The sequence below is a fragment of the Equus caballus genome, chromosome 8 (assembly GCF_041296265.1).
Source record: "Equus caballus isolate H_3958 breed thoroughbred chromosome 8, TB-T2T, whole genome shotgun sequence".
In the NCBI taxonomy this organism is placed as follows: Eukaryota; Metazoa; Chordata; class Mammalia; order Perissodactyla; family Equidae; genus Equus; species Equus caballus.
In genome coordinates this window covers 84,448,533-84,462,030 of record NC_091691.1, presented here as the reverse complement: position 1 = coordinate 84,462,030, position 13,498 = coordinate 84,448,533, and the positions used below count along the sequence as shown (strand labels likewise).

The 13,498-nt window shown below is 44.8% G+C and overlaps 1 protein-coding gene across 25 annotated transcripts in view; it reads right to left on the bottom strand.

The window, feature by feature from the left end:
* ZNF532 (zinc finger protein 532) overlaps positions 1-13,498 on the bottom strand; it is a 108,195-nt gene that overhangs the window by 56,878 nt on the left and 37,819 nt on the right. For all 25 annotated transcript variants that reach the window (XR_011441558.1, XR_011441559.1, XR_011441557.1 and 22 more), the window contains one exon: positions 1,580-3,942. Coding sequence is in view for 22 of the 25 variants with exons in the window: in XM_070275797.1 (XP_070131898.1) it covers positions 1,580-3,925 (2,346 nt within the window). In the remaining 3 variants the exon portion in view is untranslated. The remainder of the gene's footprint in view (positions 1-1,579; positions 3,943-13,498) is intronic.

Sequence of the window (13,498 nt, the reverse complement as noted above, 5' to 3'; positions counted from 1 at the left end):
TCCACCCATGTCCTTCTTCCTTCCTAGAGAAGATGGGATTTCAAAGAGCACAGACGTATCTGAGGGCAGCCAGATGCCAGATACCGACCAGCACACGTGAGCCAGGAGCGGGTGGTGAGAACACCAAAGCCAGGACACAGTCTACCACCACCACCCCCCGCCCCAAAATACCAGCAGGTATAGAAACAAGCCCAGAGAACAAACAGAAGGCAAGAAATGGCTTTTTTTCCAACTGCATCCTTTTAAGAGGGAATGAAATACTACCCTTTTGATGGACGGGTGACAAGATAAGAAGGGACCCAGACAGAACCCACACACTATCACTAGCAGACGCTGGAAGAGCTATGCCAATCACTGGCTTCTTGAACCAGCCAGCCCCTTCTCTCTCCTTGAGTGTTCTACTTTCCAAGCCAACAGAACATCTCACATCCAGTGAGGCAAGAATGCTCCCAAAACTCTTTATCATTTGCATTTCCACTAAACTGAAAACCCAGAGAAAAACAATAGTGAGGTATTCTTGATCTTTTATTCCCCAAACTCAAAATCTTCAAAGAACATAATTCAGTAGTCGCCCTTGGGGAACTAACTGATCACGGTGACAGTTCTAGACGTCTGAAGCAGAGCATAAACCTCCTACTTAACAAGATACTGGAGGCAAATAAAGGAAAGATCAGTTTACCCCTGGGGCTTCATAAAACAGAAGTTTGAGCCAGAGTATATTAGCTCAAAGTAGTGCCCCTTTCCAATTTCACACGTTTTCTGGTTTGGACGATAAATCATGTGGTCTCTCTAGCCTGAATTAGTATCATTCAACATGTCCAGTTACTTCCAAATGATAGGCATCCTATATTAGTAGAACACATTTACTCCCTGGCCAAAAACTGCCTTGTGGAGAGAAGCAGATGATAGAAATAGAAGCGCTTACTGATGCCCACTGTGAAATGTATTTCCCCAACATCAACCTACACTTCACCCCAAAAAACAAAAATTCTCTTTAAATGGAGATGGGTTTTCCAATTGTAGCTTAAATTCATCACAGTAAAGAACATTACTGAAAATACTCCTGGACCGACATCTTAAGCAAGCACGCAAGTCATAAAAGTGGGTACCAATTAGGTGTGTTTAACTATAAAGAACAGTAATTATCAATAACAACAGGAATTTTTAAAATCTCAAAATTGTCGCTAATAACTCAAGAACGTTGGTGATGCAGCCTGACTTGAACACTTAATGCAACGAGATGATGCTGTAATTAGCTAGATCTCAGACTTCTGACATATATTCCAATGATCCGGCAATTAAGAACTCTACTTACCCTAAATCTAAGGTGCCATAACTCACAGTTTCTTTCTGTCTAAAAGAATCACCTTCTCCAAAAGTTGTTTTTTAAGTAAGACTCATGTTTCAACATTGTTCTATTCTATGAAAACAATCATTGCTCTCTCATATGTGAGAGAGACACACACACACATATCCCCCCATTTAACTGAGCTCCCACTGCTAAAATCAAGGGCATCAAAGAGAGCACACATGTCTACAGATTCACCACCAAAACACTGAAACGTAAGTGATACTCTACTTGTCCACTCGTGTCTGCAGCCTGCTGGAAATGAGTAGCCAGTGACGTCTCATCCTGGAAAACTTCATTACACTCCAAACATTTCAGACTATGCCTGCAGAGCTTGGATGGGTCTTCATCTAGAGGCATAGCTGGAATGATGGGTGTGCTGGAAGGAGCCGATATGACTGTCCCCGTTATGCCAGACTGAATTTTTGTGACAGTGTGTGTGCTGGCTCCCACAGAGCTCGGAAGAGCGGAAGATGAAGCCGAAGTATTGCTTGACGGAGAAACAATCATTTGATCTGCTGGGACTGGCTTTAAAATCAAGTGGGAGCACTGCATCACGACTCCCTTTTCCTTGTGCCCACGGGCGTGGGAAAGGAGACTGCACTTGTTGTAAAAAACGAGGTTCTTGGTACAGTGGTTGCACGTTACTTCAATGCGCACGCTGCGTCTGTCGTAGTGTTGAGTCAGGCTCTTCTCCAGAGCGAAGGAGTCGCCGCACTCCAAGCACTTGTACCCGCGGGTCGGTAACGTGATGCCCGCGTTGGCAGGGGGACTGAGGTTGGGGATGTAAACTGGGACTGGGTTGACGCTACTCAGCACCTTGTTGAAAGCTTCCACCACAGAACTCTGCAAGGAGGACACCACCTGGACTCGAGACACCTTTTTGGGTGGTTGTGAGGCTGCTGCATTGATTATTGCCTGCTTTATTTGCTGCTGAGGTTTGGTTAGCACTTGGCGGAGCTCAGAGGTGGCCTGGGCGCCCTGAGGCAGAAGGTTAAGGTTGGCGAGGTGCACAGTCTTTGGCACGAGTTTGGCATTGGCCAGGCTGGATGCCGGCACCACGACAGTTTGCTGCTGGATAGCATTGGCAGCTTTAATGATGGCACTGCTGGCACTCTGCACAGAGGCAGCAGATATGACCGTGGCTTTGACCGTCGTGTTGTTAGCGAGCTTCAAATTAATGACTTGAGATCCCGCCGTCTTCACGGCCGACACTGGGAGGAAGGCAGTTGCCACAGGCTTGATGGTCACCTGTTTGGGGGTCAGCTCTGCAGGGGCAACTGCGTTGGTGACGACAGCCGACTGGAGGGGCGCTCTAGGGGGGGAGGAAAGGACGGCAGCCGACGTTGGAGACGACAGAAGTGACGTCACAGACGCCATCATGGACCCCGTCTGCTCAGAAGGCTTTTTCCCAGAGTCAAGATCAACTTCTGGCAATACCCTTGTCACGGTTCTCTTTATTTCCCCAGAAGACGTCTTAATGGTTTTTATGCGGACTTTGGGAATTGCTGGTGTTGATCCTGCGGGAGAGGACGGCGATCCCTTGCTACTGTTTTCACTTGAAATGCTCCTGGGACTATCTGGCTGCTTCAGGGATGCTTTTTTCGTCCCATCGATGAGACTCTGGGATTCAGGAGACTTCTCAATGGCTCTAGGACTATCATTTACTTCTTTTGGTAACGGAGAGGATTCCCGTGAATTGGTCACCGGGTCTTTACAGGAGTCTGAAGCAGCCTTTTTAGCACTCAGTGCTGCAATGGCAGCTATACATGAGGAAAGCTTGGAGGATGGCTTTGTCCTTGATGGCGCGACCCCACCAAGGGTGGTGTCATTCTTCTCGGAGCTCAGCTTCCCCTCGTGGACCCTGTTTTCAAGCACCTTTTCAGAGTTTTCCTTCAATTTATCCTCCACTTTTCTGACTTTAAAAGGTTCATAAACACTCAGATTTATAGAATTTGTTTCTGTTTCTCTCTTCACAACTTTGCTTTTATCTATATTGCCTGAAGTAGAGATTCCAGTTTTGCTTAAATTTTCCCCTCCAAGTGCTTTTAGTTTCTCATAGTCCTGTTGGGGCACTGACCCGGTCAACACATTCGATCTAAAACTTGAACGCAAGTCCTCTTTATCAGGGGGGTCATCCACCTCTATCTTCTCATCGTCATCAAACTCCTCAGCACTTGAAATGGGGCTAAACTGGCTGAAAGTTGAGTCTTTTAAAGTCACCTCTGAGGTAGGCACATCTCCTTTCAAGGACTTCGATCCATCTTTACTATAACTGTCAAGAGAAGACGCTGTGAGAAACCCATTATGTAAGCCATTGCCTGTGGGATTGTGGCCATCTTTCTCCGTGCCCTCGGAGGAATCAATGTTCCGAACATTCTTCACAATAACACTGACGCCAACGTCAGAAGAGGATGGTGTGTGGGAGTCGTCATCTCCATGAGCGTTCTGCTTGATGTGGCTTTCCTGGTCATCGTGTCCAGACTCAATAGCTGCTTTGGGATCGACCATATCTGGGATGTCAAATGCTGCCAGGAGGTCATCAAAGTCCGGGGTCTTCATATCCCCCATGGTCATGAATTTGATCAGATGTTCTGTTAAACAAACAGAAAATAATTCCATCAGCAATTAACATTTTGTAATGATGAGACAAATATCCCTCTAGGATTTACATGAACATAGTGATGATCACCAAGAAAGAAGTCAATAACTGCACTTATTATAACCACAGAACTCTGAGTCAAAGTGAAGACAGATAAAGCCTTGATAATTATAGCTTCAAGGTAATTCCTTCAAAACGCTGTGCAGCATTACCCGCGTGGCACCTCTCTAACACAAATGGAGTTGCTCAAAACTGTTACAGTATGAAAAGCAGGTTTTGGTGTAACAACTAGAAAATATGTCATTTATCACTGGGTTCATGATACTGTCTTCATAAAAAGCTACTTCCAAACATATTTTGATCTTGACAGCATTTAATTCTACTGGCAAAATTATCACTATTATACTCAACATCAGATTTGGGGTATCACATTAAAAGAAATACATTACAATCAAAAAACCAACTACAGATTTCATTTCAACCATAGAAAAAATGAGTATTCCAATCCACCAAAGGATATCTACAGCTAATAAAGATCTACCTAAGATTTTAAAAAACCCCTAAGTAACTGATTCCATCAGCTGATTCCATCAGTTTTTATCTAATCCTAATTTTATTATGTTAGGTTAAAAAATACTCTCCCGGCAGAAAAGTACAGCATCCCCTCCGTTTTCCTCCTGGTTCAGTGGTTTAGTGGTTAAGGTAACACACAGCTGTTTCCTAACTACCACTCATCCAACAGAGCTGTGCACGTAGCTGCGGCAGCTGAGACAGGCCCTTCCGTGGAATCACTCCTCACGTGTGACAACATGGACCCAAGGACGTGACAGAGCCCGCGAGAAAGAAGGTCCTCTCTCTTACACCTGGGCTGGATCACGGTGGATAACACTTGACGAAGAAGTGCTCCCATTAATGTCCACAAAACCCCGGATGGTAGGAAGATGGAGGGTTTTAGGAAAATGGACGGTCACAGCCATTACTAAAGATGAACGACGTAGAAACACATGAAAGGCTTGGGGTCTTTAAAAAGGGCCCTTCATCCCACGTGCAGAGGACAAGTGATTGTCAGGATCAGATAAAACCTCCACTGTGAGAGAGATCTTTCTCCTCCCTGGACCCCCAGAGCACTCCACCTTATGATTTTCTTATTTTCTAGCATGAGCTACCATGTGTGTGTACTTGTCTCTTCTTCCCTACTAGCCTGTCAGCTGCCTGAAGACGGGCAATGTCTCACCCTCCTCTACACCATAAATGCCAAATAACTAACACACCACAAGTCAGGGATCAGAACACTGGCTTTATAACAGAAGGATGGGCCTAGACCCAGCTCTGGCACTCGCTAGCTCTGAGACCCTCAGGAAGTGAGGGAATCTCTCTGGGCCTGTTCCTTCCTTCTGTGGCAGACGGAGGCCAGCAGCCAGGAAGAGAAGGGGAGAAGGAAGGGAAAAGGGAGAATGAAAAATAGGGAAGTAAGGAGATTAGGAAGCAACAATCAGTGTCAGAAGGGACGAGGTTTCAGCGCATTTGGGCAACTTTCAATGGAAGAATTAGCCTAAGTGATCTGTAGATACATATTCCTAGACTCTGCTCTTCAACATTTACCATGTCCTTCCTCCTTTAAACCTGCTTTAAATCACTGAGAAGTTGTCTTCCACATTTTATTGAAGTATTTAATGACTTTTTTCCTGGTACAATCTGCAAAAGATCAGGCATTCCTAGTAAAAGAAACTATACAAGGGTCAAGGTAGAATTTTTACTCAGGCAACAATAGCCATACCTGTGAAAACTCACAGAAACTACAAATCCATCAGCAGCTGCTAAGACACTCTCAACATATTCACTCCCTCTGGGATACGTCCAAACTCTTCTAAGAATTTGGTGGGAAAAACTATTGTTGAAGATGAAATAAACACTATGGTTCAATGGGAGCTGAAGAATAAATCGCCTTCCATTCACATATGTCTCAGTTAATACAAGTCTAAAGAAGTCCCGCATACTTTTCTCTAGATGGTTTGCTGAGCTTACAGAAAAGACTCCGTGGTCCACTGTTTTCTCAGACAGATGCCTGCAGGACATGACAGGAACAGTGTACCCCCAACACCAAACTACAGCCAAGACAAAAAAAGCAGACGAAACAAAAATCAACACTTCTAAGCTGACGTCGATGTGAAAATATCTACGAGAAGTCATACCTAGTGCAAAAGTTTGTGATTATGATTTTCTTTTTAAAATGAAATTGAGGGGCCGGCCCTGTGGCTGAGTGGTTAAGTTCATGCTCCACTTCGGCAGCCCAGGGTTTTACCGGTTTGGATCCTGGGCATGGACATGGCACCACTCATCAGGCCATGCTGAGGCGGCGTCCCACACAGCACAACCAGAGGAACTCCCAACTAGAATATACAACTATGTACTGGGGGGCAAGATATACAACTATGTACTGGGAGAAGAAGAAGAAAGAAAAGAAGATTGGCAACAGATGTTAGCTTAGGTGTCAATCTTAAAAAAAAAGAAAAAGAAAAATATCTGCCCCCACCCCCGGCCAAGAAATGAAATTGAACATTTAAACTGTAAAATATGGAGAATGAAAAATCCATCTGTCAGATAATATATCCACTTTAGAGTCCACCCACTTAGGAATAATCCCTGAATGTCACCACTTTTATTTTCAAGTATCATGTTGCAGTTACAAAAGAACACTCAATAAAACCACCATTAGCAAAGCATTCAACCCTATGATCTATCTTTACCAACCATGTTGATCCAAGTTTGTAGACAGATCACCATTTTTAGAGAACTCAAGACATGGAACCATGAACTACCCCCCAAACTCCCCCACCAGAGTAGAAAGGGCTTGGAAGTTTTCTTTTTTTTTCTTAAGGAAGATTAGCCCTGAGCTAACTGCTGCCAATCCTCCTCCTTTTGCTAAGGAAGACTGGCCCTGAGCTAACATCCGTGCCCATCTTCCTTCACTTTATATGTGGGACGCCTACCACAGCATGGCTTGCCAAGCGGTGCCATGTTTCAACCCGGGATCTGAATCGGTGAACCCTGGGCTGCCGAAGCGGAACGTGCGAACTTAACTGCTGTGCCACCCGGCCAGCCCCTGAAAGGTGGTTTTTTTAATGCCACCACTTATCCAAAGTTTAGACCCAGGCTCTGGAAGTCCCCAGTGGTAACTGGGCTCCGCCTAAGTCCCTCCATCCCTTCTTCACAGCTACATGGGACTTACGTCATCTGCCCTCTCCTTACAATGGAGACGAGCAAAAGACATCATCCGGTTTCACATCGTTCATCCCAGAGGGCAGCTGGTTCAGAAAGAAAAGGAACATAAGACGATTCAAATACAGGTGGTAGGCCCAGGACACAAGCACAAGAAATGACAAAAGACCACCACACAAAACAAAACTTGTTGAGTGACTGGCAGTTCAGACCAGCAGTGCAACTGGCAGGTGTTACGAATACGTGGAAGATCAACAGAGAATTTTTACTGTCTTCTCCTGTTTACACGTAGCCGGGAGCTGCGTGACTTATCAACGCACAGGTGCTCACATACAGCAGCAGCATTAAATCATTTAGTCAATGGTGGAGACCGCCCGTATCTTCTCCTATCCACACTACTAAAGCAGAGTTAAGGCTTGGAAAACCCCAGAGAGGAACCTCCAAGAGTTGAGAAGACATTCCCGATGCAGGAGCAACTCTTCTCTGTAGAAATCTAGCCACACACCCTGCTCTCCCACTTCTCTGCATCACCTAAGATTTATACTTTCTCTTGAGGGTGAACCCAGGGCTGAAATAACCGGACATTTCGAAGAGGTAAGAGTGAATTAGCAGTGTTTTAGAAAACTATGAGTCAGCCCTCCCGGTTCAGCGGAAACGATCCTGACCGTAAGTTGAAAATGCACAGTGGCGCAACAGCCGTGAAAGCACAGTGCGCTGTCGGAAAGCCGAGACCACCGAGCGGCTGGTCGGGGGGGGGGGGGGGAATCCTCCTCCCCGGGCTTGTATAATTAATGTAATAAATACCGCTCTCTGTAACGCCACACTTCTTTTTGGTTTATGGAAATGTTTTCATACCCACAATCACACTGTCCTATTACCCTCTCCCTTCCCACATTCTGGAAGGCAAGAGCAAATTTTCCACTTGGGGGGAAAAACTGTCTAACTCCCACTTCATTTCTCATCTATATCAAGTACAAAGAGAAATGTTTATATTTGACAGTTTCCTTCATTTTTCACCCCAATTCCTAAGTACTACTGTTTTAAAAATAGATTCTTTTGCCTAAAAATATTACAAAAATAAATCTGTCTTCTCTTTTAAAAGATAATATAAAAAGATCTCATTTTAGCTTCCTTTTCCCTCAACAGCTTGATTTTCAAACAGAATTAGCTTTCGTTATGGTAAGAACGTCTTCCATTTCATTTATTCCATAAAACACACCTTACTTCAAAGGCATTAACAGTCTTCTAACTTAAACTAAACGCCATATAAATAACCTGAAATTCACTAATGGCATTTGTGCTTAACGTAGAATGTTCTTTCACCCAAAGACACTGAAAATATCTGGGGGAAAATGCCAGGCCTGTTTACAAAAAAGGAAATTAAAAGAACTCAAGTTTGTCACGTTATCATTTTATTCCCTCCTATGACACAGATAAAACACTTCCTTTCCTACCAAAGCCGCTTAAAATTATAGAGAGCTATTTCATCTCTGCTGGCAAAAGTCAAAAGTTACCAAGTCAAAAGAAACACTTAAGAAAAAACTATTCACCCCTTAATCATACTTCTTAGACCCTGTAATTAAAGCAGCCGCTCCTCACGGAGCCGTCTCCCCATCTCCAGCTGGAGAGTGACAGCATAAAAGGCTCAGACGTCACTAAACCATTGAACGCCAATCTCAAACAACCCCCAAGTGAGAGAGACATGCCCAAACCCAGCCACGGTTCTGCCTCCAAACCCAACATGCAAAGGTCAGTCTGAGCGGGGAAAACACATCAGGTTCCCCATGTAAATGGAGAAACTAACATTTTCTTAAATGAAAATCAATAAACTCTAAATCTTAATAATCCTAAAGAAAAACAAATCAAAAGCTATTGACCACCTTGATGGTATTCTACAAACGTTCCATAAAACTTCTGTAATAATACAAGGTCTGTTACTCTCTTTTGAGACTATATTTTATCATTATTTTCTAGCACTATCTGGCCATTGAAGCTCTTTTTAAAGAAATGATTCAACAGATTAACGAATCTAATTCACGTTTCTATCCTTATCTTTCTTTCAAATATAAAATGTTCTTATAACATACATTTATACTACACAATGTTTCACATTTAATTTGTTCCTCATAGAAAATGAACCAGCATTCCCAATTTCTATATGTCTTTAAGGAAAGACAGAAGGATTGGTTTCTTTTGGCCTTGTACTTTTCTTTTTTTTTTTTTTGAGGAAGATTAGCCCTGAGCTAACATCCACTGCCAATCCTCCACTTTTTGCTGAGGAAGATTGGCCCTGAGCGAATCTTTCTCTATTTTATGTGTGGGACGCCTGCCATAGCATGGCTTGACAAGCAGTGCCAGCTCTGCACCAGGGACTTGAACCAGCGATCCCCAGGCTGCCGAAGCAGAGCATACGAACTTAACTCCTACACCACCGGGCCAGCCCGGCCTTCTACGTTCAAATGCTTTTCCCATTCTACCATTACACAAACTTTTGGCTCTTCCTCCATCACCAATCCCTTTTTCATCTTGAGGATTTTTCAGGGCTCTCCTATCGTTACATCTCTTCAATCAAAAAAGAAAAGAAAAGAAATCACATCTTTTTCCCCCAAACGGGGAAACTGGCTTCTTCAGTTTTCTGAAACCAGCTGGGAACAGATGTCAGTTTCGTGGAGTTCAAAAAAAAATCCGATCAGCTGCATCTCTGGAGCAGCTGTTAAGAACTCTGCCCCGAGCTTCTCTCTAGGAAGGGGAAAGGAGGAGACCCGGCTCCAAAAGTGGCAGCACTTAGGTTTAAAAAAATACCACCACCACACACACATACATATATATGTGAACGTCTATGTGTGTTTCACCATGAGGAAAAATAAACAACAATCAATGCTGCTACGGAAGGAACCTCTTAAGAATCACATGCCATCAGAAGGCCCCACGCAAGTGACAAAATGCCAAAGAAAACTGCTCATTTTATCTTCATCTTCCACACTAATCAGACCCTGAGTGAATCCTGACAACAGGCCAGCGCACCTTGTACGTCTAAAGGTTCCTTTCCAGCCACAGGGAGCAGTGTGACACGCAGCATCACTAAGCTGCCCAGCGGCCGGGCCCTCCCACCTTTCAGCACTGCTCTCTGGGGGGCCCTGACGATGCTGCCCGCTGAGCGCAGAAGAACTTTCTTCACTAGACAGCCCACACCAGGGTAACACACAGTGTGTGAAAGGACAGTTCATACGTAGGGTGGAAAGAGCAGAATACATGTTTTGTTAATCCTGTATGAGTTACCAAGAAATTAGTAAATACAGTTGCTCTTATCCCATCTAGATATTTACTTGTTTCACTAAATCCTAATGGCATCAATTATCGATTTACAGACACCTTGGCCAAGGCAGTCTTTCTTCTTCAGTTAATACCTAATATTCCTGATCTGAAATACAGTCATGCACCGCCTAAGGATATTTCAGTCAACGACGGACCGCACATATGCTGGTGCTCCTATGACTACCACACAGTCTAGGTGTGCAGCAGGCTAGGCCACCTAGATTTGTGTAAGCACACTCTAAGATGTTCACACAGTGACGAAGTCCCCTGACAGATGCACTTTTCAGAAGTATCCAGTCCTCAAGCAACGCATGAATGCGTATGTAACAGATGTGAAAGTTCAAGCTGCTTCTGGAAATATAAACACAAAGTCACGTAAGCAGGACATAACCTTGGAAACAAGAATAAAACCGGCCAGCCCTTCCCTGGGCTTATTCTCCACTTTTCCCTTGAGGCTGTACAAACAGGCGCCTCCCCAGCCTCCCCCCCCCACCCACTCTCCCCCTCCCCTTCAGGAGAAGCCAAGGGAGCGTGCCCTCCACATAAGCAAACAGTCCTACAAACCTCAGCCTTTCCAGAAGCTCAACTTGCAATTCTTGGCCTACTTCTCACGTCACCCCCTCTCTAAGGAAGGTCATCCCCTAGCTCCAAGCACTCAGAGGTCAAAGGAAAGCTCAGCCATAAAGAGCTCCTCTGCTTTCCCACTCAGGGTCTGCAGCTGCTGAGAGATCCTCGGGAGAAGACTGCAGCAAACCCGGCTCTCCAGCCCCCACAACCCCCATATCACTTAGCTCCACAATCCTCTTTCCCTGATTAACTCCCACCCTGCCAGGGGACAGAGGCTGTTTCTAACCTTCCCTCTCCCCTCCGCCACGCCTTTTGCTCTCTGCAGTCAACTTCAAAGATAACAGGCATCAGCCCAGACCTCTCCCCACGCCCTTCCTGCCTTCAGATCTTGCCTTTCCAAGCCAAATCTCCGCTGTGAGCTGGAGGCCCCTCTCCTGTGCTTTGGTCACTCCCATCACCTCTAGATGCCGGCATAAAGAGACCTCCCCAACGGTAATCTAGCGACTCTACCCTTGGTGCTCTCTCTCCTCAGCATGCTGCCTTCACAGTTGAGTTCTCCATCACTGGGACAAATCCTGCAAGTTCCCGCTCCCCGTGCCGTGCAATCCATGCTCCTGAAGCCTCTGCTCAAATCCAGGCTGTGGGAAGGGATTCAGGGGCTGATGGAACCGTTCTGTATCAAAATTGTGGGGGGCAGATACACACTTCTATGCAGTTGTCAAAACCCAGGGAATTTTACTGCACATAATTTAAAAAAAAAAAAAAAAGCAACCAGAAATGAAGGGAGACCCAAAATGAAAGACCAATTCTAAGAAAGAACCTAACTGTGTTACAGGAGAATAACATGACCATGCTGAAGAGGGCAGGGAGGAAAGGCACTAACAAAGGAACTTCGGAAGACACAGCGTTGACTGTAAAGTCTGTAATCTGGTAAGTAGTACTACACCAACGATAATTTCTGAGTTTTGATAAGTGTGCTATAATTCTGCAAGGTGGTTAGGGAAAGTTGGGTAAAGGGTACATGGAAACTCTCTGTATTGGTTTTGCAACTTTTCTATAAATTAAAATTATTTCAAAATAAAAAGGTAAATGAAGATGCATGCTGTCATCACAAAGTGAAAGACAGCAAGCGCCTCCTGGCTAGAAGGCTCCCTGAGCGGTCCACGACTGTTCTCCGTGCCTGGTCCTTTCCCGCTGGCCTGTCAGCAGAGCTGCATTTTCCAGCCGCCCTGCCTCTCTCGTGGACCCCGCAGCACGACCCGGAGCCCACCGCTCCTGCCAACTCCCTGCTCTTCCCCTCCTCCCCTCAGGGGTCCCTTCAGACTCTCTCATCCAGCTTTGTTCAAAGGCAACTCAGCAACTCCTGTGACCACGACAATTGCTTATATTCACAGAACTCACACATGTCTACACTCAGCCCTAAGAGCCACTTTTCCAACTGCCGGTTTTATATTTTATTTGGCTCTCCCAACTGTACGTCAAACTTAAACTAAAGCCCTCGTGTTCCTTCCCAACCTGTTTCTCCCCCACGTCCTGTCTGTGTTATGTCACTGACATCCTCCTTCTCTAGGCAAACACTAAAACCCTCAGGCAGCATTTTACAGAGACACTACGAAACACACACACTAGTTCTGTAGGGTCTATTAGGCTTTCCACAAACACAAGACTGAAATACATCAGTAAATGCTGGATTTTTCTACCTTGAACAGATTTCTTTTGGGAGGACAGGACAGCCTCTATTATGCTGATGAATATTATAAATCTCCAAAAAGAGGGATGCAATAGTTTCCAAATTTTGACCTAACCACAACTCATTTTTTCTGATCCATGAATACAAACGCCAAAACGATTTCCCAAAAGGCTGCACCAATTTCTGTGGCTGACATTATGCACTAGAGTTCCTTTAAAGCGTATCCTAGCACTCAACTTTTAAATATTAATTAGCTAACATCTAAGGTGACAAAAAGATGGCTTACTATATACCAATTTCTATGTTATTATTAAAAAGCTTAAACTTTTTCCCATATGGTTTGCTTACTAGTTGTAAAAGAAATATCTGTCCACTGCATGATGAATGAACGCATGGAGGGGGACGGTGAATTTCCTATTTAGCACTTTCTGCAGTTTTATGAAATAACTTACCGAGCGACACTCTTGTCACTTAACTAATAAGCAAGAACACACAAAACCCATCCACACAGCTCCCTAAAGTAAACTAGTTTCTATAGACAAACCATAGCGAAGAGAATGAGCTTTTAATGTCCCAGCTACACGACACGCAAACAACAGGTGGGAGGGCACAACACCCGTTCCGGCGCTGTTCCACACCAGCACCCACGCTCCCTTTGCTCTCTAGCTTCTCTGTGTCAGAAAAACTTCCACCTAAAAAATGAGGCTAACAGCATACACCCAACCCCAGGGATATGAGACGGGAAGAGTGATCTTTA